This window comes from Spermophilus citellus (genome assembly GCF_964194105.1).
Source record: "Spermophilus citellus genome assembly, chromosome: 6".
Classification (NCBI taxonomy): Eukaryota; Metazoa; Chordata; class Mammalia; order Rodentia; family Sciuridae; genus Spermophilus; species Spermophilus citellus.
In genome coordinates this window covers 37,118,683-37,142,471 of record NC_138187.1, presented here as the reverse complement: position 1 = coordinate 37,142,471, position 23,789 = coordinate 37,118,683, and the positions used below count along the sequence as shown (strand labels likewise).

The 23,789-nt window shown below is 44.1% G+C and overlaps 1 protein-coding gene across 1 annotated transcript; it reads right to left on the bottom strand.

The window, feature by feature from the left end:
- Positions 1-961: 961 nt before the first annotated feature.
- Positions 962-23,121, bottom strand: LOC308651423 (zinc finger protein 484-like). The gene is made up of 5 exons (XM_081298434.1): positions 23,050-23,121; positions 22,853-22,911; positions 16,665-16,773; positions 5,361-5,456; positions 962-3,170 (listed from the first exon to the last, which is right to left on the bottom strand). Exons 4-5 carry the CDS (start codon positions 5,380-5,382, stop codon positions 2,167-2,169), a joined length of 1,026 nt encoding a protein of 341 aa, XP_081154560.1. The 5' UTR covers positions 5,383-5,456; positions 16,665-16,773; positions 22,853-22,911; positions 23,050-23,121; the 3' UTR covers positions 962-2,166.
- Positions 23,122-23,789: the final 668 nt, after the last annotated feature.

The following is a 23,789-nucleotide window of genomic DNA, read 5'->3' as shown; positions in this document are numbered from 1 at the left end:
TCCTTTCTTCCTCTCGGTTATTATTATTGTCGCTTTAAAATTAATTTTAGCATCTACCTCAGTTCCCACCTGCCTGACCACCCACAATTAGACTGAGATCTTTAAGGTCAGATTTTTCAGGCTCTATTCTTAGGTTGTAAGATCCCTGAACTTGGTGGTTCTTACACTTGAAAGAGGAATAAACCATAGCAAATCTGTGTGGTTTGGGCGTTTCATATATTAAGCTCCTGAATCCTACCAAGGTCAAGAGAATCTAGCTTACACCTTCTCTGGAGTCTTTTTCTAGGATTGTTAGTGTTGGTGTGAGGACCCCGTGTACCAATGCCAAGGAGCTTTGAAAGTAACAGGTTTGGAACTTGGTATAAATAATTACATTCGGAAAACCTGATAGTCCTGATTGCACCACCAAGACCAAGATGCCAGATTCCTTTTCCTTAAGATATTACTAAGGACTACCTTTAACCTAATTATCCCCCAAGGGCCCACTTGGAATCAGAAAACTTAGAAGCAGAAGGGGCTTAGGTCAATTGCACCTCCTCCGACTGGCTGAAGAAAGTACATCTGCAAATTGACAGGGAAAACTGGTATCAGCTAGCAAGAGGGAGCTTTAAGTTCAATGACTTCAGAAGTCTGGGGAAGAGGGTCTGTCCCTACCATCCCCAGCTTTGCCTTATGCCTCCCTGGGACCTGACCCCCGTGGAATTCCTGTCCCACAGCCCCAGGGGCCTTCCCCAAGTCCCACAGCTCAAGGGAAACAATCTCTCCCAAGGGATATTGGGATGGTTACATTTTTTTTTCTTTTATGAGTTTATTTTTAGGGCTGGGGATGTGGCTCAAGCGGTAGCGCTCTCGCCTGGCATGTGTGCGGCCCGAGTTCGATCCTCAGATGATGTGTCCGCCAAAAACTGAAAAAATAAATAAATAAATATTTTTTTAAAAAGAGTTTATTTTTAAAGCAGTTTTAGGTTCGCAGCACAACTGAGAGGAAAGTACAGAGACACCCTGTATTTACTGCCCGTGCACAAGACCACAGCTTGGAATCTGGAGTCAAGGATGCCTTCTTCTGTAGGCTCCTTCAAAGACCACAGCCAATTTTCATGTTAATTGTTCTGTTTCGACTAGGACATGAACAGAGCAAATTCAAAACTAGCTCAGATGAGATGCAGTTTGGTGTTCATGGCTCAACAAGAATTCTGGGTCCTACCTTTTCCAGCTGTTCAGACTTCTGAAAGTTCTGCGTTTGAATTATCTCCGTGCAGACTCTGCCCTGTGTACCCCCGCCCGCAAGCCTCATCTTCCTATAGACTTTGACATACAAGGTTCTGGACATACAAAAACCAGACCCACAGTGTAGCTACAGTATCAACTCACAAACTTTATTTCTGGTTTTCAGATCCTTCCACATAGCTGACATCTGGAAAACTTAGTTTCTTGAGAGCTGGATTATGCATTTAAGAGAATATTAATTTTATATTGTCCATCATTTCTAGGTGTCTACAGTGGAAGGGTTTTTATGTTAGGCAGTCCAAAAAATGCCAGAAAAGAAGCCCTAACCTTTCACATTTAATTTATAACTTTTGACTAGTTGGTTGAGAGAAATCAGAAAATGTCCTGAAATTGTTAGCTTCCAGATTCAGTTCTATCATACTTCAAACAACAGGACAAATGGTAGGTGGTTACTTCTGGTGAATAAATTCATATGTCAGTTATAATACATATTACAAAGACAGATGGTGTAGCTTATATAATATAGTAAGTCTTGGATATATACTCTTTATATTATGTGTCTATAAATTCAAAATTGTTTCTACCAATGCAACTCAAAAATAAATATTCTGTAGGTAGCACACTCAGGCACATAACCCCATGAAGCTCTAGAATTGTTCGGACACTTTTGAGATTTGCTGTTTTAGTGATTTAACTTGTTTTTATATTATAATGCTTAATAGCCATAGTTAACATAGATATCCTTTATCATTATGATTATCCTATAATATATATATATATAGTGATATATATAGTGATACATATATATATATCTCACTCTAAGGCCTCTTGGCCCTTCCTCTGTGCCCCTCCTGACTCAGCAGAGCCGCAGACCTGGATTGCCTGGGTCTCTGCAGCTCCAAAGCCGCTCCACACCCACACAGCTCTCGTGTCACCCTGTTACCCGTGCAGTTTCTCCCTGGTGTGGATCCTGTGGTGGCGGAGGAGGTTGGCCTTCTGGGAGAAGCTCTTGCCGCACTCCGGGCACTGGTAGGGCTTCTTGCCCAGGTGCGTGCGCTTGTAGATGATGAGGCAGGAGTTCTGCGAGAAGGCCTTGCGGCGCTCGCCGCAGCCGTAGGGCTTCTCCCCGGTGTGGATGCGGTGGTGGATGATGAGGCAGGACTTGCGGGAGAAGGTCTTGCCGCACTCGCTGCAGCCGTAGGGCTTCTCCCCGGTGTGGGAGCGGTGGTGCTCCACCAGGCGGGACTTGTGCGAGAAGGTTTTCTCACAATCCGAGCATTTGTATGGCCTCTCCTCAGCATGCAACTTATGGGGCGCAAAGAGACCTCCTTTCCGGGACACCCTTGGGCCCCGACGACGGCGATCTCCTCTCGGTTTCTCTCTGGTGTGCTGTCCCCCCTTGCAAAAGACAGCCTCCTCCTTGAAACCACTCCCTGAGCTACTGTCCCCGTGGGATCTCTCCCCTCGGTGCACCCGGTGATGGACGATGAGCTGCGCCCTGCGGGAGAAGGCTTTCCCGCACCTGGTGCGTTCATGGGGCTTCTCGCCATGGGTTCCCTGATCTGCACCCAGGGCTGCGTCCCGGTTTAAGGCTTTTCGACACTGGGTGCAAGCCCACGGACTCTCCGCAGGGTGCGGAGTCTCCAGCTTGGAGTAGAGAAACAAGTTCCCTTGACCGTCGCACTCAAACCTCCTCCGTGCAAGGTACACACTGGGACTGAACTCCACGCTTTGCTGAAGTCTCTTTCCACGTGAGTCACACGTGTGGGGCTGCTGTCTTGAGGGGACCAGTAGTGAGTTCGGGGAGTGTTTTTTTCCAAGTTCAATACATTCATGGAGCCCTTTGGTGATTAATTTTTTCCCATCTGGGACAGCAACTTGCCCCAAACGTCTGTTTTGGTGTTCCTGTCGTCTGTCTGCTTGGGCATCAACTTGCCAAAGTTCTAGGAAAGGCAAAAACAAAAAAACTTCTCATCTTTCCAGGTATCATAGTTATTGCAGCAACGTCTGGGATCATTTGGGCATCTCGAGGTCTCAGGTCAAATTTTGTGGTTTTAAGCCTAGTTGCCTAGACTAAAAAAAAAAATCTAAAAACACTTTCTAGTCCCTTGGCTTTTTTTTTTTTTTAATACTTATTTATTTTGGTTTTTGGCGGACACAACATCTTTGTTGGTATGTGGTGCTGAGGATCGAACCCGGGCCGCACGCATGCCAGGTGAGCGTGCTACCGCTTGAGCCACATCCCCAGCCCTAGTCCCTTGGCTTTTGAAAAGAAAAAGCGAGATACTGTAAAATAGGTCTGAAATGGCCACAATACTTTGCTCTGAACGAGTCTGACTTGGCAGATTGGCAAGAGGATGCAGACACAAGAGTGAGCAAGAAAGAAACACTGCAGGCTTGAGGTGCTGACTGAGGGGTGCGACAGGGAAACAGGATCTGTAGCGTCCACCCATTTCCATGGTTAGAAACTGGCCTTGTGGGAGAGTGTTTCTAGCATGTCCTGAGGACATCACCAAATGCGGAGTTGATATTAGTCATGATGCGCTATGATAAGCCAATGTCCCCAGGCTCTAGCTTCCCCCAGGTGATGGGGGGCCCAAGGAGATAAGGGTACTAGGAAATACAAGGCAAAATGAAAGGCACACTAGGGTTCCCCAGGAAATGGAGAGGGGAGGTGTTTAAAGAAGGGCTTTAAGAATCTTCAGTGTCAGGTTCTTCATCCTGTGTTTAAACCCTTACAAGCTTGTTTTTTCTTTTACCTGTTTAAACCACAGACTCTACCTGCTGCTTCACCCCGGCACCAATGTGCACTGCAAAGATGTCACTCTTCTGTTCGGAGGTCGTGAAGTTTCAGAGCCCAGTTGCTGAATCCCTAAGAGGTAAAGATCATGGATTGCTGATGTCCCATGAGAAGTTTCCAGGGTAGGGCACAACCAGGGGTGTTTTTAAGCTTCCAAGAGGATTCCTGGGTGGATCCTGGATTAATAACAACTTCCCTGAACAAATGTTTGACAAAGATTCCTTTCCTAAAAGAATGAGGGATTCCATAACTATCCACCATCAGCTTCCTGTAGAAATAAGGACAAATAAAAGCTCTTGTCCCCAAAGGATGATACTGAGGTGTCCAGGAAAAGCTGCAGTTATAATTTCTTAGGTAGAATGGGGCCATGTCACACAGTTTTGAAAGAAGAGGAATGTAAGCATCATCTAAAAAAGGGTACCAGAGTAACTAGGCACATTAACAAAAAGTGGCATTAACTTCTAAGATCAACTCAAACCAGAAATGGAATCAGAAGAGCCAACTAGTAATTAGACAGTGCAAGCTTATGATGTTTGAGAATGGTGTGCGAAGAAATAGAAAAGATGGAAGGAGATCACGTGGTGGGGGCAGGACTTAGAGGATCAAAAACAGAAACCAGCAAACTAAGACTCAGAAACTCCTTGGTACCAAGTTATGAGCTAGAAGCAGAATAGGAAAAGCCCCACTTCCCCCAAAGAAGTGTAAGGCATTAGAACAATAGCTCTGAATAGCCCTGTCACTTAATTTTCTGTTGCAGAAACAGGTGATAAATGTGAACATATGCCTCATTCAGGTGAACACTGAGGGAGACGGTGGTGACAGAGTCATCAGTTTACCCTGAAGCACAGGAATGGCTTTCACCTGCTTGCAGGTGTTAAGGACAGGGTGGGAACAAATACAGATGCAGCAAATAAGTTTTGAAGCATTTCACACAAAGATTCACAGAAGCGTGGTACACGACAATAGCTATTTTAATACAGAGCCTACTTGAATCCCTAAACACATGAGAAAGTTTATTTTATAACCTCAGGGGAACGCACAAGACTGAAAATTCCAGAGAAAGACTGAGCAAGCGAGTTTTCATGGCAGAATAAAAGGATGCACAAAAATAGAGGCAGTGTCTCTTTAAAATCTAGGGAAAGGAAAGGAGTCATGCAGTGGGGTGCAGGTAGCAGGGATCATTTGGGCATCTTGAGGTCTCAGGTCAAATGTCCACTGCTTGCAATGACCCAAGACATGTAAGAACATTCACCTGGGAAAAGAAAACAAAGGCTCTGCTTTGTAACTGCCTGGAGCCCAACTCCCAGGGTCCCCCTGCAGGCTGTCTCCTCACCTGGAGATCTCCACCTGCGCATCTCCTCCTTCCCCGCCCATGGCTCTGCCCCCTGCTCCAGCCTGGAGATCACAGCGGGTTTGCTGACTTGATACCCTGCTTAAGAGATACAGTTACAGGATCTGTGCTGAGTTACGTGGAGCTACTCAGCAAGCAAACGGTTCGGGCCACCCACTGAACACTGACTTCTCAGCCAAAGAACAGACATTCCACTTGGGAGGTGACTTCAAATCACAGTCATCCCTTGGTGTCTAGCTGCAAGAAATTGGCTCAGGACATCCCCTTGAGACCAAATCCCTGATTTTCCAGTCCCTTATATAAAATGGCATAGCATTTACATATAACTTACATCCTATGTACTTTGAATCATTGCTAGGTGACTTATAATACCTGATGCTACATAAGTAGCTGTTGTATTATTTAGGGAATAATGACAAGCAGAAAAGTCTGTACCCCTTCAACATCCACGGTTGCTTGACTCTGCAGATACAGCAGGCTGACTGGACACATGGTAAGGTCAAGACACTCTACCAAAGCCCAAGGCCAAGCACTCAGGGGGTTTACTGTTTCACATAACTGGGAAAGGAAAGGTGTTCAGACATAATGTGAAGACCAGGGAAAGCCTTCCTCACCCACAGAGACCAGGTGGCTGTAGGTCTCCAGCATCACCTCGCAGTACAGGATCCTCTGCGCAGGGTCCAACCACTGCCACTCCTTCCGCGTGAAGCCCACAGCCACATCCCCAAACGACAGTGACCCCTGGAACAGCACGTGCCCGGTTAACATGGAGTGGTCAGCACTGAGTATAGGCTGCAAAGGGGAGGGAGGTTGATCTCACTTGGTCACAGGCCAGGTTTCCCCAGGTTACCTTATCTAGGAGGCTTAGCACACCCCTCACCTTGAACTACCCTTTGTGGGGGAGAGAAAAGATCATTTAAAAAGTTCTCACTATGGGCTGGGCGTGGTGGCACATGCCTATAATCCCAAAGGCTCAGGAGGCTGAGGCAGGAGGATCGCAAATTCAAAGCCAGCCTCAGCAAAAACAAAGTGCTAAGCAACTGGGTGAGACTCTGTCTCTAAATAAAATGCAAAATAGGGCTGGGGGTGTGGCTCAGTGGTTGGGTGCCCCTGAGTCAACCCCAGTATCACCCCCCCAAAAAGGGGTCTCCATTCCCTCCTCCAGTGGTCCTGATAAGCTATGGTGCTCCACTGGGGTTTGGCGCTGAGAGGTGGAACACAGCACTGCCGTGATCTAAAGGTGCCCAGAGTGTGCTGGGATGAGATGAACCACAAAGACAGCAGCAGAGAAGATTACAATGAAAAATATGCTTTCATTATTTCTGAGCCAGCAATGAAATTTGATGAACTGATATCAGATTCAGCTGCACAGGAAATCACATCTGAGCAGTCATGAAAGTCAACGGGGCTCTGATATCTGAAGGATATTCCTGTCGAGAGGACTGGCACCAGCAAAGGGGTCACAGGAAAGTCTGGCAGGGACCACAAAGAGTTGATGACAGAGAGTGGAAGGGGTGTACTGCACAAGCTATTCGCAGGAAAAATTAAGGTCCCCCCCACCTTGAGGCAATGGAGACTCCTATTTAAGGAGAGGAACCACACAAAAAAAATGGAACAAAATAAAGAGGCACTGGGAAGAAGAATGAGGAAATAAATGAGAGCACAATTCTAATCATCAATATATAATGAGAGGTAAAAATTAAAGCTGCAGCAAGAGGAAACAGAAAAAGGATCCACAGATGCTGAATGGGACTCACCACCCCCCATCACCATGAATAAAAACCTGAATTTAAAATTTTTAATTTTTACTAATTAGAAGAAAGGGTAAGATTTGTGGAATGGAAATAAGGGTTTAAGTCACAAAAGGCAAAGATCAAAAAGGAAAAGGTCCATAGTGAGGATTTTTTAAATGATCTTTTCTCTCCCCCACAAAGGGTAGTACAAGGTGAAAGGTGTGCTAAGCCTCCTAGAATACACAACCAGTGTAACTCCACATCGTGGACAACTACGAGAATGGGAAGTCATACTCCATGTATGTATAAGATGTCAAAATACACTCTGTTGTCATGTATATCTAAAAAGAACAAATTTAAGCTGGGTGTGGTGGTACACACCTGTAATCCCCATGACTCAGGAGGCTGAGACAGGAGGATCACAAGTTTAAAGCTAGCCTCAGCAATGGCAAGGTACTTAGCAACTCAGTGAGACCCTGTCTCTAAATAAAATACAAAAATAGGGGGCTGGGGATGTGGCTCAAGCGGTAGCACACTCGCCTGGCATGCGTGCGGCCCGGGTTCGATCCTCAGCACCACATACCAACAAAGATGTTGTGTCCGCCGAGAACTAAAAAAAAATAAATATTAAAAAATTCTCTCTCTCTCTCTCTCTCTCTCTCTCTCTCCTCTCTCACTCTCTCTTTAAAAAAAATAAATAAAAAATAAAATACAAAATAGGGCTGGGGATATGGCTCAATAGTTGAGTTTCCCTGAGTTCAATCCCTGGTACCAATAAATAAATAAAAAGAAAAGGAACAAATTTAATCAGGTATAATGGTGCACACCTGTAATCCCAGTGTTAGGGAGGCTGAGGCAGGAGGATTGAGAGTTCAAAGCCATCCTCAGCAAAAGTGAGGTGCTGAGCAACTCAGTGAGACCCTGTCTCTAAATAAAATACAAAATAGGGCTGGGATGTGGCTCAGTGGTCAAGTGCCTCTGACTTCAGTCCCCAGTACCCAAAAATAAAAAGAACAAATTTTGAAAAGGAAAAGGTAGGCAATTTTACCTATATTTTCATTCATACAGATGCCACTTTCACGAAAATTAAAAGCAAAAAGCCCAGAGAAATTTTCAAGAGCATAACTGACCCTGCTGTGAACTCTCACACAGCAATAAGAAACAAACAAAGCACTCCATGGAAGTCCACCTGGAGGGTGGGACAGCCATTCACAGGAGCGAGAAGAAAGTAAACTGAAATGGGCTCATAGGAACTAATCAGAAAAAATGAAAATTGAAACATAAACACCAAGGGCTGGGGTTGTGGCTCAGCGGTACAGTGCTCACCTAGCACGTGCGAGGTCCTAGGTTCGATCCTCAGCACCATGTAAAAAACAAATAAATAAGATAAAGGTATTGTGTCCAACTACAACTAAAAAAAAATTTAAAAAGTAAAAAACAAAAAATAAAACAAAACAAAACAAAAAACACCAAAACCTCTATGCACAGCCATCTTATCAGTGAATACTTAAGCGTGTCACAAAGGTTTCAAGGCATTTCACACTGAAAGAACTAAAGGATGCAGAGAAAAAAGAATCAGGTGGGAGCATGGAGTGGCACTGGGCCACCTCTGCTTCTATGCAAATCCACCAGCAAACAGGACAGTCATTGCCCAGAGCAAATGGAACAAAAGATGACAGTAGTGTCATTGTTTGTGACAACAAAAGAGAAGACAGTCACCCTGTCTATAGGGGCTGGGATGAATGGACCGATCTTTACCATTTCTACAGATCGCTTATAGATATGTACAAATGCAATTAAGATATTTAAAACATGGGCAGGAAAATATCAAATTCGCAGATGTGTCTCTGGGAAAGAAGGGGAATGTGGAAAGGAAAAGGAAACATGGTGTATGTTGAGGGGACTAGCGTGGGCTAAGTGCACAGCTCCGGAGGCAGCATGCTAGGGTTTGAATCCCAGCCCTGGCACATGCCAGCTTTGTGACCTTATGCAAATTACATTCCCTCTCTGAGCCTTAATTTCTTAGTTTGCAAAATGGGAACCCTGGAAGTATTCTACCTTTGTAGAATGCTACTGAGTCAAAACACACAAAATACTTATTGCAGAGGTCTTCGGTCAAAAGATCTGAAAAGATACAAAAGATCTGAAAGCAACATGACAAAATGTTAACATTTACTTAACATTTATTCATTGTGAGTGACAGGAATAACGTCTCTTGGTTTTTGTTTTGTTTTGTTTTTTTAAGTGCTGAGGATTGAACCCAAGGGCCTCACCCATCACATAGGAGGTAAGTGCTCTACCACTGAGCCACACCCTCAGCCTGGGTCTCTTCATATATTACCCTTACATTTTTTTTCTTAATTTTTCAAGATTAAAAAAAATCCCTGCTCAACCACTGCTTTAGCTTCCCCCCAAAAATGCTGAAGAACAGCAAACCTATTTTAAGAAAACAGAATACTAAAGGAGCCCCCCTCCAGTACACAGAAGACCACAGGAAGTTTCAGGAACTATCCTGTCCCTGTATTTGGGAAAGGATAGACAAATCTTCAGAAACAGACCAAGAGCTCTGTGGGAATTTAACAAGTGACAGAGAATGCATTTAAATTTTAAATGTAAGTTAAAAATGCAGGTGCTTGGGGCTGGGGTTGGAGCTCAGTGGTAGAGCACTTGCCTAGCATGAGTGAGGCACTGGGTTCAATTCTCTGCACAGCATATAAATAAATAAAGATCCATCAATGGCTTAAAAAAAAAAAAGTTGTTGTTGTTGTTATTTTTTAATTGCAGGTGTTCAGTCTTGTGCTGTGGCCCTGGGCATCCAGGAAAAATCAAGTTAGGTGTCCACTCTTGGCTAAAAGAAATCTAAGCTGGGTTAAGATTTAGACATCAAAAAAGAGGAAATGGCACAAATATATTGCTCAGGGGATTCTGATATTGCCACATGACAAATGGGACTTCACACTGATAACACCTATGAAGAGTGAGTTTGAGGCTTTCCTCATGATGGCAAGTGGGAGGATGGTGGCAAGAGAGAGCTGAGGAGCCCCCTGAACATGTGCTGCTCCTGGGCAGAGATGAAGGATGTGCAGGCTTATGTAGGCAAATGGGGGGGGGCCTGAGGTGTCCCCCACAGTGGGCCAAGCAGGAGCAGAAAGAGATGAGGGGAGAGTGACCCAGAAAGGAGAGTGGAGCCCCGACCACATCAAGAGCCACCATGGTCTTGTGACAATGCCCTGATTTCTAGAAAACTTACAACCAAGGGTGAACAGCTGAAGCCAGTGACCTTGGATATCAATACTCACTTATCACACACTAAACCTGTACTGCCTGACAGAAATATCACAAGTTGAAAATTTTCTAGTAGTCATTTGCCTAAAAAAATAACAAGAAATGGGTGAAACTGTTATTTAACTCAATATGTCCAAAATATAATCGTGTATTACACAATCATTTAAAAGTCACAGAGACATTTTTCATTGTTTTTCACACATCTTCAAAAGTCTAATGTGTATTTTACACCTATAGCACATCCCAATTAAGCCACCATTAAATGGTTAAGATAAAATACAATACTGTCAAAATGATGCGCTGTGTTTAACAGAAAAATATTTTCCTCTTGTCTAGTTTTAAAATTTGAATGTAAGTTAAAAATGCAGGTGCTCAGTGGCCCCTCATGGCTAGTGGCCACCAGGCGGGACAGTATGGTCTGGACTAGTTGATACTATTGAATTCCTTTGCTGAGCACATGGTACCCGAAGTGAAACTACAGTTCAAGTCATCCACTGAGGGCCCAGTTCTACAGTCTGTCTGCATTCAGACTCCATCCCCACCACCTAAAAGACACCAGACTTCAGGCAACTTGCTTAACTATCTCCAGCCTCAGTCTGCTCATCTGTAAGATGGAAAGAGGGGCTACATGAAGGATCTCTCTCATACATTTATTCATGAAATCATATCAAAATAGTAGAGTGGAACGGATGTGCTCAACTGACAATTTTATAACTTTTTTAAAAATTTGAGATGGGGTCTGACTATGTTGCCCAGGATGGCCCCAAATTCCTGGGCTCAAGGGATCCTCCCGCCTCAGCCTCCCAAGTATCTGGGATGAGAGGTGGGCCACCATACATAGGATAAGTTTTATAGATTTTATTGTTACCATCTTCACTCTAGATTCTCTCAACAGGAAGACACTCTCAGTGAGACTTGGTTTCCCACAAACATTAGCTTCCAAGACACACAGCCCACGCCACCCCCCAGGCTTCCCATACAGCTGGAGTTGGCTCTCTCCTAGGAAGATTTGCAGCCCTACTTCCCTGTTCTCAATGCTTCTGGCTTCAAACAGCCCCAAGCTTCGGCACAGACACAGAAACCAAGACCCTGGGAAGGTTTTACTCCCTGGAGTGGATGGCTGCATCCTTTGTTCTTGGGACTTTGTCTTTCTCTGGGGCTCGCCTTCTCCTTCCCACCCCATGCAAGAGACTTAGCCCTTCTCTGTGGCAGCTTGTCTACAGGAGGTGGGGACACTGTGGCCACAGTGTCTGGCTGCATGGATGAAGTCAGTATGGGAGCAGAAATCAAAGAAGGAAGGCCAAGGAACAAGAAAACCTCCAACGGTATGTGGGTTCCTGAAGCAGTGGTTTGTGGGCCCCACTACAGACCCTCTGCAGATCAGGGGCTGCTTGTGGATTCAGGTGTGTTCTAGGTGGGCTCCAGCTCCTGTAACTTTAAGGACTCTGACTGGTGCTTTTCACATTCATGAACTTTTCACATTCATGCCTTTTAGGAAGACAAACTGCTAAACAATATCACTATCATCAGGAGACTCTAACAACAAGAGGAAAAGGACTCAGAGGAGGCCAAGAACAGATGATGAGGACTGAGCCCCAAGGAGATAGAGGAGGCTTCCTCCTCGGACTCAAGAAAAGCCAGATCCCAGACTGTCTTCCCTCCACGTCTCTGTCGAAGACTGGAACTTTGAGCCATTCCCTCTCCATCTGTCAAAAGTTATTATGGAAAATAATTTGAAGAACAGACGATTTGTTTGCCCATTCCTCTAGCTAATGGGGTGTCTGTCCAGGTCAGCTGCTTCTGTGGACCCACAGGTTCAGTCCCTGAACAGCTGTGATTGCAAACATCTTCCTCCGCCCACACACTCAGCTGCTGATCTCGGGGAAGTCAGGAGAGCTCTGCCATCATGTTCGTTTCAAGGTTATAACTTGGAAAACTTTCTGCTACATCTCACATATGAAGATCCATCAAATACATCAAAATACATGCCTAAACGTTATTTCCCCTGAGAAGATGACATGCTTATCCCAAACAGACAACACAAATCCTGTATTGAACGAAGTCAGCCTTTTTAATAATGTTACAGAAATGTCAATGTACATTGACAGGACGCTATGTAACGCTGACAACCTCTGCAGTGCATCTCCCCTGGGCCTTGAGCGATCATTCGCTTCCTATTCTCACAGATCCTGGCTTCTGCTGTGTTATTTTCTGATTGGGTGCATTCTTCAAGATCCTGAAATCCCTGGTGAAATGAAGCCAGTCCCAAGAAATGCCACACTCACCTGGGACATGATCCTTCCCTGAAGTCCTAGGCAAGTAGGCACCTGTAAGGCAGACATTGGGGTGGGGAGAAGATGACATGAGGAGCCAGGTTGGCCTCGGGGCCTCCACTTTCCTATGTGTTCACCCCAGGCTTCTGTGAAGCAGCCCCCACAGCAAAACCCTTGCTTTAGAAATGGAACCAATCTTGTAAAGCTTGGTTTTGCTTTATTTTGCAGTACTGGGGATTGAACCCGGGGTTGCTCTACCACTGAGCTACACCCCAACTCTTTTTATTATTTATTCTGAGACAGGGTCTTGCTTAAATCACTCAGGCTAGCCTCAAACCAGCAATGCTCCTGCCTCAGCCCTTCAGAGTCACTGGGATTTCAGGTATGCACCACCACACCCAGCAAGGCTTGGTGTTTCAATGAATATATACATTTGTGTCTCAGTAATCGATGTGCAATTTACTACAACCCTCTACTCCCCAGAAATTTCCTTAACAGAAAATTTTCTGAGTTTGGGCAAAGATTTAGCTGCTGAGATTACAATTTGGTAAAACTCGGAAGAAAATAACATCCAAATATAGAAGACTTGCTAAATAACTACATTTATTATATAGCTAATAAAAACAAAATCACACAAAAAAAACTATCAGTAACATGCTGATAACTGAAAAAGGGGTTTGAAAACTATTTGAACCAGAAATCACACACAGGATTCAATCTCTGAAATGACCTAAGATAAAAGATAAAATGGTAGTAGTCATTAGCTTTGGGGAATAGATGATTTTTTTGTTTGTTTTTGTACTAGGGATTGAACCCAGGGGCGCTTAACCACTGAGCCCTTTTAATTATGAGACAAGGTCTTTTGCTAAATTGCTTAGGGCCCTGCTAAATTGCAGAGGCTGGTGGTGAATTTGTGATTCTCCCGCCTCCCAGCCTCCTGAGTTCCAGGGATTATGGGCATTTACTACAACACTTGGCTAGATAATGATCACTTTAACATTTGTTTCTTTATACTTAGATGACTTTTCTAAGCTTTTCTACGACAAATAGGCATTTCAGATATGATGTTTTTTAAAAGATCGTGTTTTGTTTTGCAGTGCTGGGGATCAAACCCAGACCCCCCCACACACACATGCTAAGGAGGCCTCTGCACACTTCCAGCCCCCTGGTGTTATTTTCTAAATAGGCTACTAATCTTCTAGTCCAAAGCTTCTATCATCAGTTCTGCCCTCAGAGTTGAGGAAATCCACAGGAAAATATAAAAATGGGCTTCTGGAGGCAGAGTTCATTAAAGGGAGCTTATGAACTGCGCCACTCAATCCCTGCTAAATTTGGTTTGTTTGCCCTGGTCGGGCTCTGACACCTACATTTCACTTGGGGTGATTTTACTGGCTCTTGCATCCTCCTGCCTGTCTCCTTGTTTCCCAGGAATCAGGAGCACAAAGGCAGAGGAACAAATGCACCTTTGTTGGAAGCACTGGCCTGACCTCCCCCATCACTCCCCTGAGCAGACTTGGCCTTGGTCTTAGAAGCGTCTCCCCAGAGTCAGCAAGCTCACCTAGGGGCTCAATTCCTGAGTTGATCCAGGAATTCAGGAGAGACACTAAAACCCTGCAGAATTATGGTAACTCTATAAATAATCCTGAAAGTATTTTTCAAAAATTAGAGACTATCTACCATCTTGAAAATAGAGGTTGATTAATAATTATGATTCAGTTAAAGCATGCCACGTTATGAATCAATTTAAAATATTATAGAAAATGAATTTAACATGGAAAGATCTTCCAGCAATACTAGTAAGGTGAAAAAAGCAGGATCTATGAGTGTGATCCACAGAGGGTAACAGGAGGTGGGTGGAATTTTCACAGATGCTTTGGAATTTTAGCTTAATCCTAAACACCCCAAATTCTGGGGAGCTGCTAGATATACCCTAACAAATTCCTACCTTTAGGAGAGGGACATGACAAAAGAAGTGTCCACCCCTCCCAAGCACAGAGTAGGAGCTCCAAGAGAAGCAGGCAAGAAGTCCCTGATGGTGCCTGAGAGAAAGGCAAGAGAGCTGGCCCTACTGGGGAAACTTATAGGCACACTGTGGGTCACTAGAGGGCTCTTGTGCAAGCCTGGGGCCTGGGTAAATCCGGGATCAGAAACCAGCTTCAGAGCTGAAGGATTCAGAAGCCAGAAGCCGGCCATGGCCACTGGCAGCAACCTGGTGAGTAGTTAATGGATGGTAGAAGGGGGTCACCTGCACTCCCAACATTTGCTAAAATAGGAATGTCAGGGTCTCCTGGGCACCAAGAGGACCCAGGGAAGCTGAGTGGGCTTGAGATTTATGGCACAGAAGTCAGAGTGAGGACAGCCACCCAGATTTGTGAGGAACACTGAGGCAGGAGCTTTGGGGCAGTGCACAGAGCTCTGAGAACACCCCCCAAAATACCATTATCTGGCCTCCTGCCAACATCCTGATCTTGAACTTCAGCCTCCACAACCGTGACACAACATGTTTCTGTTGGTTTATCAACCCAGTTTATGGTACTTTCTTATCACTACCCTAGAAAACTGATACAGGAAGACAGACCCACTGATGTGGGTTAAAACCAGTAGCCTGTCCTGTTTCCTGTTTGTATATATCAACTTCAGCACATTAAACATAAAAGAAAAAGTCTGATGAAAATGTTCACTATGGTTATCTTTCTTTGAATATTTATTTTTTAGTTTTAGGTGGACACAGTATCTTTATTTTATTTTTATGTGGTGCTGAGGATCAAACCCAGTGCCTCCTGCATGCTAGGCAAGCACTGTACCACTGAACTACATCCCCAGCCCCTGTGGTTATTTTTGCATGGTGAGATTTTCTTTTTATTAAGCAGTGGCATTTTCTAATTTTTTAAACAATAACACGTGCTCATTGTTTAATATTTAAATATTTCATATCACACATTCATCATATTACTGTATTTTCTTCCCATGAGCCTACCACAGCCCTTCCACAGGAGGAAAGGAACCCACAAGAAGGGATGAAGGAGTAAGTTTTATCAATGAGTAGCGGGAAGATGGAAGCAGCCCCTGCATGGCCACAGGAGCCCTGGTCACCAGGATTGGCTCAGCTACTAGAGAGCATGTGGGCTCTGAACACCTCTCCCACCCACTTCCTCTAGTCTTTAACATGAGAAGGAAAAACAAAAATATTCTCTGGTTAAGAAAGCAATCATTAGCCAGGTGAGGTGGCACACACCTGTAATCCCAGCAGCTAGGGAGGCTGAGGCAGGAGGATCACAAGTTCAAAGCCAGCCTCAGCAAAAACGAGGTGAGACCCTGTCTCTAAATAAGAGACAAAATAGGGCTGGAGACGTGGCTCAGTGGTCTAGTGCCCCTGAATTCAATCCCCAGTACCCACAAAAGAAAACAACCAATATGCTGTGACCACAGTTTAAGAGGGGGACATACATGGAAGTAACAGTAACATGGGCAGAACTAAAGTCTCACCACACAGAAGGAAGAAGTGAAGGTCACCTCATGGGAGTTTAAAGATGGCCATGACTGGAGGTCTTCCTCCAAGTGTCGGGATATCCCCCTAAATCCTCCACTAAATCCTTAAGGCCCTTTGATGTGAGGGTATCACCCTAATGGCACTGTCCCCAAGGATCAGGGTTGTTTCAGGCACAGATAGATGCTGCCTTCTACTGACACCCTCCATCTGCAGCCCTGAGCTACACAGAGACACCTCAGAATAGGGACCTTGCTTTTTAAAATTTTTTTTATGTTGATGGACCTTTATTTTATTCATTTATTTATATGTGGTGCTCACATTCGAACCCAGGGCCTCACACATGCCAGGCAAGCGCTCTATCACTGAGCCACAACCCCAGCCCTGGGATCTTGCTTTTGAAAGAGGATTCTTGCTCTCCAGTCATCTTCTTTACTGAGAATTATTTTGTCCCTAGGATGCAAGGGCACTTGGTTGCCAGAGCTCTGCTTGCTGGAGGAGCACTTACCTTCTGTGGGAGGCTCAGCTTCGGCCTCTGAACCTCTCTGGAGGAGAAGAAACGGGTCGGTGCAGGAAGGAGGGAGCCTGAAGTCTGGCCCTAAGCCTTGGCCAAGACACTAAAGGAAAGAAAACGACACAATGAGGCTCCTGTGAGAACATCAGCAGGGCCCTTTCCATCCCAGCTGCAGGCAGAAGGAGATGCCAGAAAGACTGGGCGCACAGAGGAGTCTGAGCTCCTTTTCTGGCTTTGCAAATGGAGGGGCCCCATGAGAGAGAAAGCAGGTGGCTCGAAAGAGCTAAAAGAGGGCCCTGCTATCATCCAGCAAGAAAGTGGGGACCTGAGTCCTAAAACCCAACCCTGCCAACCACCTGAATGTACTGGGAGGCAGATTCTTCCCCAGAGCCTCTGCATAATAGCCCAACAACACCTTGCTTTTGGCCTTGTGGCACAGGGTGTAGAGCCCAGTCAGATGCACCTGAACTTCCCACCTGCAGAACTGTGGGCTCGAAGACAGGTATTGATCATTCCATCGGTGGAAATGTGTTCCACAGTAATAGACAACTAACACTTGCCTCGCCTCTACTGGGTGCTCACAAGAAAGCTTAGGGTTGAGAGAAATACCAGATACACCCCTTGAGAGTGAGGGTCTGGGGGAAGGCATGGCTGCCCGGGAAGGAACTTCAGGAAGCCATCCAGAATGTTCTGGGGAACAGAAGCGGAAGCTGCTAGGGGAGGGCAATAAACCCTTATGATCCCAGAGCATGGTAAAGCCTACGGCATTTTGCCATGGCAGAGAGGCAGAAATGTGTTCTGGGCTCAAGCTTAGGGGTCTCCCACCTCTAGAAAAAGAGGAGGATCCCTGAGACTCCAGGACCCACCTAAAACTGAGGTAACAAAGAGTACCTCTGCCCTTCCCCACCAGGCTGGGAGGCTCTGAGAAATAAACAACAGCCATCAATAGCAGGATCCAGTCAAGAGGGGATGACTCCGCTTGAAGCGCAAAGTGATGCTACAGAATTATGAGATAAAGTGGTCCACTGCAGGTAACTATAGCAACAACAAACCTACCACCCACTCCAATGCTAACTGAATGGGGCTCAATCATCGTCCTGACTTCCCAGCTCCACATGCAACGACAGCCCAACAGAACTGAGCCCATGTCCAGTCTCTTCTGTCCCATACAACATCTAAGCAAGCCTTCAAGAGAAAAAGATGAGATGTGCAAAGAGTGAGAAAAAAACAATACCCTGTAGAGAGACAGAGTAATGAACAGATGCTAACTCCACCTCACAGCTGTATGCAGATATATATAATGGAAGTGCATGGCAAAGGTCACATAAAACAAAAAAAGACCAGGGAAACTGACAAACCATCACAGCAAAGGATTTTTTTTAGTTATAGTTGAGCACAACACCTTTACTTTATTTGTTTATTTTTATGTGGTGCTAAGGATCAAACCCAGCACCCCACACGTTAGGCAAATGCTCTACTGCTGAGCCACAACCACAGCCCACAGCAAAGGATCTTAACACCCAGTTTTGGCAAATAAGATCTAGAATGAAAAAAAAAATAGGAAAAATAGCATACAGAAGACATTGATAACAATTTAGAAACCCAATTATTGAATATAGACAGAAAAATGTTCTCAACATTAGAGAATACACATTCTGTTAGACACATGTGGAATGTATGTGGAATATTTATAAAAACTAACAAGCTAAAAAAACAAGCCTCAACAAATATCAAAAGAAACTCAATATTACATAGATCTGATGCAGAGATCTATAAAATTAGAAAAAAAAATGCAAAAAAACTATTTAAATTGTTAAACATCAAGTGAAATGGATCCATTGTCAAAAATATACCCATTATGGGGCTGAAGCTGTGGCTCAGTGGCAGAGTGCTTGCCTAGCATGTGTGAGGCACTGGTTTCCATCCTAGCACCACATAAAAATTTTTTTTAAAAAAAGGCATTCTGTCCATCTACAACTACAAAAAAATTTTTTTTTAAATATACCCATTGAAAGAAACACCAAGTCTGCATTTTTAAAAATTTTATCAAATTCTACTTAAAATTTTTGTAATATGCATATATAGTTCATTTGAGGTATTTGTAAATTTTAGTAATTTACATTTTTCTAGACTATTGTCCTACTTACTTTTGAATTTATGGTATTAAATAATTAAAAGTAATCTCTTAAAATTAGAAAAAAATGTTTCTGAGATGGTCTTTTTCATGTCCAGAAATGGTTTATTTTTGCCTTCCCTTGATCAACTGAGTCCCAAACTCCTCTAAATTATTAGTTTTAAATAGAAGCTAATTATTTTATTAATTTTAACAAATCCTTTCCAAGAACTGACCTTTTTAAATTTTTTTTTATTTGAACACAACTTTTAACTTTAAGTCTTGAGACTCATATCAAGAATCCCTGAATCTCTTCATCTAGATGTTCCAATATTAACATCTTACCACATTTGTGTAGCGGGTAAAGAAATTTTTCTCAGGGCTGATGGAGGAAGAAGATTCCACCATGAGGTGACAGAGCACACATTAGATAAGTGAGGCTCTGCCACCTCACACTGAGCCTTCCAGGTCTCTGGCATGGGGATAGGGTAAGGCTACTCCTGGGTATCTCTGAGTCACAGCCACTTGGGGTCTTGATAACCAGATGGTTTTACATAACTATGGATAACAGATGTTGACTGCCATTGAGTTAAGATATCTCAGCCTGCTGAGAAGAAATGAATAATGAAGGAGTCACTACATGGACGCCATCTTGGACTCATTCACATAACAATTTACTTCATCCTTCTTTTCGTCTTTCCTCTATCTTTCAGATAGGAAATCTCTATTTGAAATAGGTAGAGGAAATCTAGATATTAGGTAGAGGAAATCTCTATCTAACAATTAGAGATTTCCTCTAATTTCCTCTACCTATCTAACAATCTCTTTCAGAACAGTGACATTTTTAAGAGTTACAAACCAGTTATCTTATAATGATGTTGTTCTTCGATTTAGATTTTTTATAAATGGAGAAGGGTGTAAGTAAATGTGAAATTCCACAAAATCAAGGATATTTTGTCACACAACACAGTATTGTCATAAGAAATCAGGAAAATCAGGAATCCAACACCATGGTCAAGCCCACAGCCTTTATTTACATTATACTTGTCCCAGTAATATGCTTTCTGGATTTCATATATTCACTGCTTTCTTTTTCATGCCTCTCCTAGAGTCCAGAACAATTACCTCAATCTCTTTTAGAACACTGACATTTTTAAGAGTTACAAACCAATTATTTTATAATTATGTTGTTCTTCAATTTAGATTTTTTTAAATGTTTCATCATGATTTGATTCAGGTAATATGTTGACAGCATGAGCTTTTTTTTTTTTTTTTTTTTTTTTTTTTGTACCAGCTCTATTATTTCTTTGATTCTTTCTTTGAAAAATTCTGTTGGGTGTGGTGGTGCATTCCTGTAATCCCAGTTGCTCTGGAGGTTGAAACAGGAGGATCACAAGTTTGAGACCTGCCTGGGCAACTTAGTGACACCCTGTCTCGAAAAGAAATAAAAAGGCCTGGAGATGTAGCGCAGTGGTAGAGTTCTTGCCCAGCACAGCGAGGTCCTATTCAATCCCTAATGTTATGGGGTAGGGGAAAGAAGGAGGAAAAAAAATCGGCTTATGCTTTTTTTTTTAAATTCTTTTGGGGTTTACTTTTTTCTAGGTAAGCCTCCTAAGTTGAATGCCATTAATTTTCAGTCTATTTATTTAATTTTATTTTTTGTAGTGCTGGGGATAGAACCCAGGACCTTGTGCATGCTAGGCAAGCACTACATCTCTGAGCTACATCCACAGCCTTTTTTCTTTTCTGTTTGTTGTTGTTGTTGTTGTTGTTTGCTTGTTTGTTTGTTTGTTTAATGCTGAGGGTCTTTGCTAAGTTGCTGAGGCTGTTCTGAACTTGTAATCGTCCTTCCTCGGTCTCCTAGGTAGCTGGGATTACAGAAGGGCATTACCATACCCTGTTTCTCTCAGTCTTTTTATTTAATATATATCTTAGGACCATAAGAAGTTAAAAAGAAAAGTACCACAATAAATTATTGGGAAATTTTTAAAATACTTTTTTAGTTGTAGTTGGACACAATACCTTTATTTTATTTTATTTACTTTTATTTGATACTGAGGATTGAACCCAGGGTCTTGCACGTGCTAGGTGAGTGCTCTACCATTGAGCCACAACTCCAGCCCCAATTATTCAGAAATTGTATGAAAATTAATAAAATAATTGGTTTGAATTTAAAACTATGGGCTGAGGATGTGGTTCAGTGATTAAGCACCCCTGGGTTCAATCCCTGGTATCAAAAAGTGTATGTTTTTTCATTCATTATTCTCCTATATTCATCTATGAATGCATGACCAGTGTAACTCCACATCATATACAACCAGAAGAATGGGAAGTTATACTCCATGTATATATAATATGTCAGAATACATACTACTGTCATGTATAGCTAAAAAGAATTAAAAACTTAAAAACTAATAAAATGTACAAAGTTCAGACACAACCAATCAAAAAAAGAAGAAAACCACAAAAAAGAAACAATTTCATAAATAGTAATTTTTTTAATTATAAGAAATTACCATAAAATTTAACACCATAGATTAAAATTAAGTGGGGCAATAGTCTAGAAAAATGAAAATTACTCAAATCAACTGATGAGGAAACAGGAAACCAGAATAAACTACTAAACATTAAATGAAATGGATTTATACTTACTCAAAAGTACACCAAATAACATCAGAAGTTTTATCAAATTCTATTCAAGATTTTTACAAAGTGTATAAGCCAAAATGGATTTATGCCTAAAACACATGAAGAAATACTAAAATCAAATAAGAAAAAGACAACCGATATAGGCAAAAGTGTTCAACACACAAAATAATCCTATGTATTGTTTCTGGCTACCATTCATACCTAGGATGTAAACAAAGCATAGAAGGATACATTGAAATTTTAGGACTGGTCATCTTTTAGTGAGTGGAAGAATGCCAAAATGCTGCGATAGTGTTTATAAGATTTTAATTCCTTAGAATATCTGAAGCAAATAGACACTTGCTCAATCTAGAATCATACATAGTTCCTGTTCTTTCCCCTCTCCCCGCCCCCCACATCCCACCCCAGCTCAAACCTGTTTGTCCTAAAAAAGCATCAAAGAAAGACTGATTCTCCTTCAACTCTGCATTACATCCCAACTGGTCATTGCGCACCTCTCTACACCAAGTGACTTAAAATAATGGTCTCTGCTAAACCGCTAAGCTGGCTCCTACCTGCTTACTCCACCTACTTTGCAAAAGGAGGCAAGGTGCTCTTGTCCTGCTCATGTTGGAACCCATCTCCACCATCTTTATATATCTGAAACTTTTCTGCCTATCCAATTCTCACTGCCTCAATCCTGCCCTTATCAGCTATACTTGTTGCAAGTATATGGTGACCCAAACCCAAATCCACCTGTGCCAAGCCGCGCGGCACCTGCACCGGAAAGGAGCCTAGGAAGACCACACCCCTCGACCAAGCCCGCAAGCCTCCTCCACGGGCTCCAACCTTCTCTGCCACGCGAAGTCGGGCAAGACACGGGGTCCTGTACTTCTCATCCTTACAAATGCTGTTCAGCCTGGAATATCCTTTTGTCCCGTTTCACCGGCGCAGACCCTATTTTCAAGTCCCACCTGCGGTCACCCTTCTCAAGTCGGAACTGATACCGCTGGATATCCTTTCGTCCAGTCTGGATAATTTGTTAAAGTGACCAACAGCTCCGCAAGACTCAAGCTAAGGACGGAACCCACTTCTTTGCTCCCCTGCAATCGGACCCAGGGTCTCAGCAAATGTTTTTTGAATGAACCCAGAGCCCTGAAATAAAACCACTTCCCGAAAACTTCTTCATTTTCCTCATCTCTCTCTGCCTACTTGTGGCTATAGCGTGGGGTCAGCAGGAGTGAGAGAAGGTTAAAGAGGAAGGGGACATCCCCTACTGGGACAGGGGGCTTTCCTCCATGAGTCCCCACTCCCCTAGAGACTCAGAAACTGAACCCGGCAGGAGTGGAGTTCAGAGACCTGGATGTGCAGACAAGCTCCAGGGCAAGGGTCGGAAGGAAATCCACTCTAGGGAAAGAAGGGTGACCTTTAGGCAGCTCACCGGAGTCCAAGTGGTCCGTGCACGCACCTTCAGGGGACGGTGGGCTCCCACGAGGCGAGCTGCGGGAGGAGAGAGTCAGTGAGAAAACAGACTTGCTTGTGGCTGCCGGACCCACTACCTGTGGCATCCCCTAGCCGAGTCGGACAGCACCCCGACACTTTGATGTCCGACTGAGTCCCAAGGGACCCACACTACACCTGCCTGGTGCCCAACTGCCTCTGCAGCAAGTGGGTGCCGGCCACCCTGGTACTCCACACAGTCCCGGACCGAAGGCACACCTCAGCGAGGTATGGGAGTACCCAGTCCCCGGCGCAATAGATACAACTTAAGGTCCGGAAATGCGCACATCCGAGCCCGACCCGTCAAATACCATGTAAGAGCCCCCAACCACAAGGGGGAACTAGACTACAACTCCCAGAAGGCTCCGCGGCTGGGTGCTTCCGCCCCCCGCCCCCATGATGCACTTCCGGCCACGGTGCAGAGCAGCTTGGACGGGCCAGACGTGGCACTGTGTCTTGACTGGAAGACGCTTCCGTGGCACCCGTGGACCCTAAGGCTGTAGGTGAACGCACCCCCTCCCATGTTCTCCTCTAGACTGTCGTCCCTCTCGTGGCTCCCTCGTGGATCTGATCTGACCTCGGCCCTGCGCCATCTTGTGGAGTGAGCGATGGCTGCCCACCAAAGTCCGGCCAGGGACTAGTGCCAGGCCACGCACCCACAGAATATTCGACCTCTCCTCAGTCCTCGTGACAACACCAAAATGGGTGTCCTGAGCTCCATCGCATGGATGAGGAATCGGAGGCAGCCTAACTCCCTAAGCACCCTGAGGGAATGCTTGAAAAAAGTGTCAGGTTTCAGGAGATCCTCCTGTAAAAACCATGGCCGTAAGGTGATCCTGAAGTTAGGACCTAGGAGAGACTGGAGGAAGGAAGGGAAT

What these genes read in the sequence shown, in the direction of transcription:
- LOC308651423 (XM_081298434.1), bottom strand. Translation starts at nt 5,382, where the DNA reads ATGCGCAGGTGGAGATCTCCAG. An exon ending in GCGCAGGTGGAGATCTCCAG is followed by an intron (nt 3,171 to 5,360) that starts GTGAGGAGACAG and finishes TGCCTTTCCTAG; the next exon opens with AACTTTGGCAAGTTGATGCC.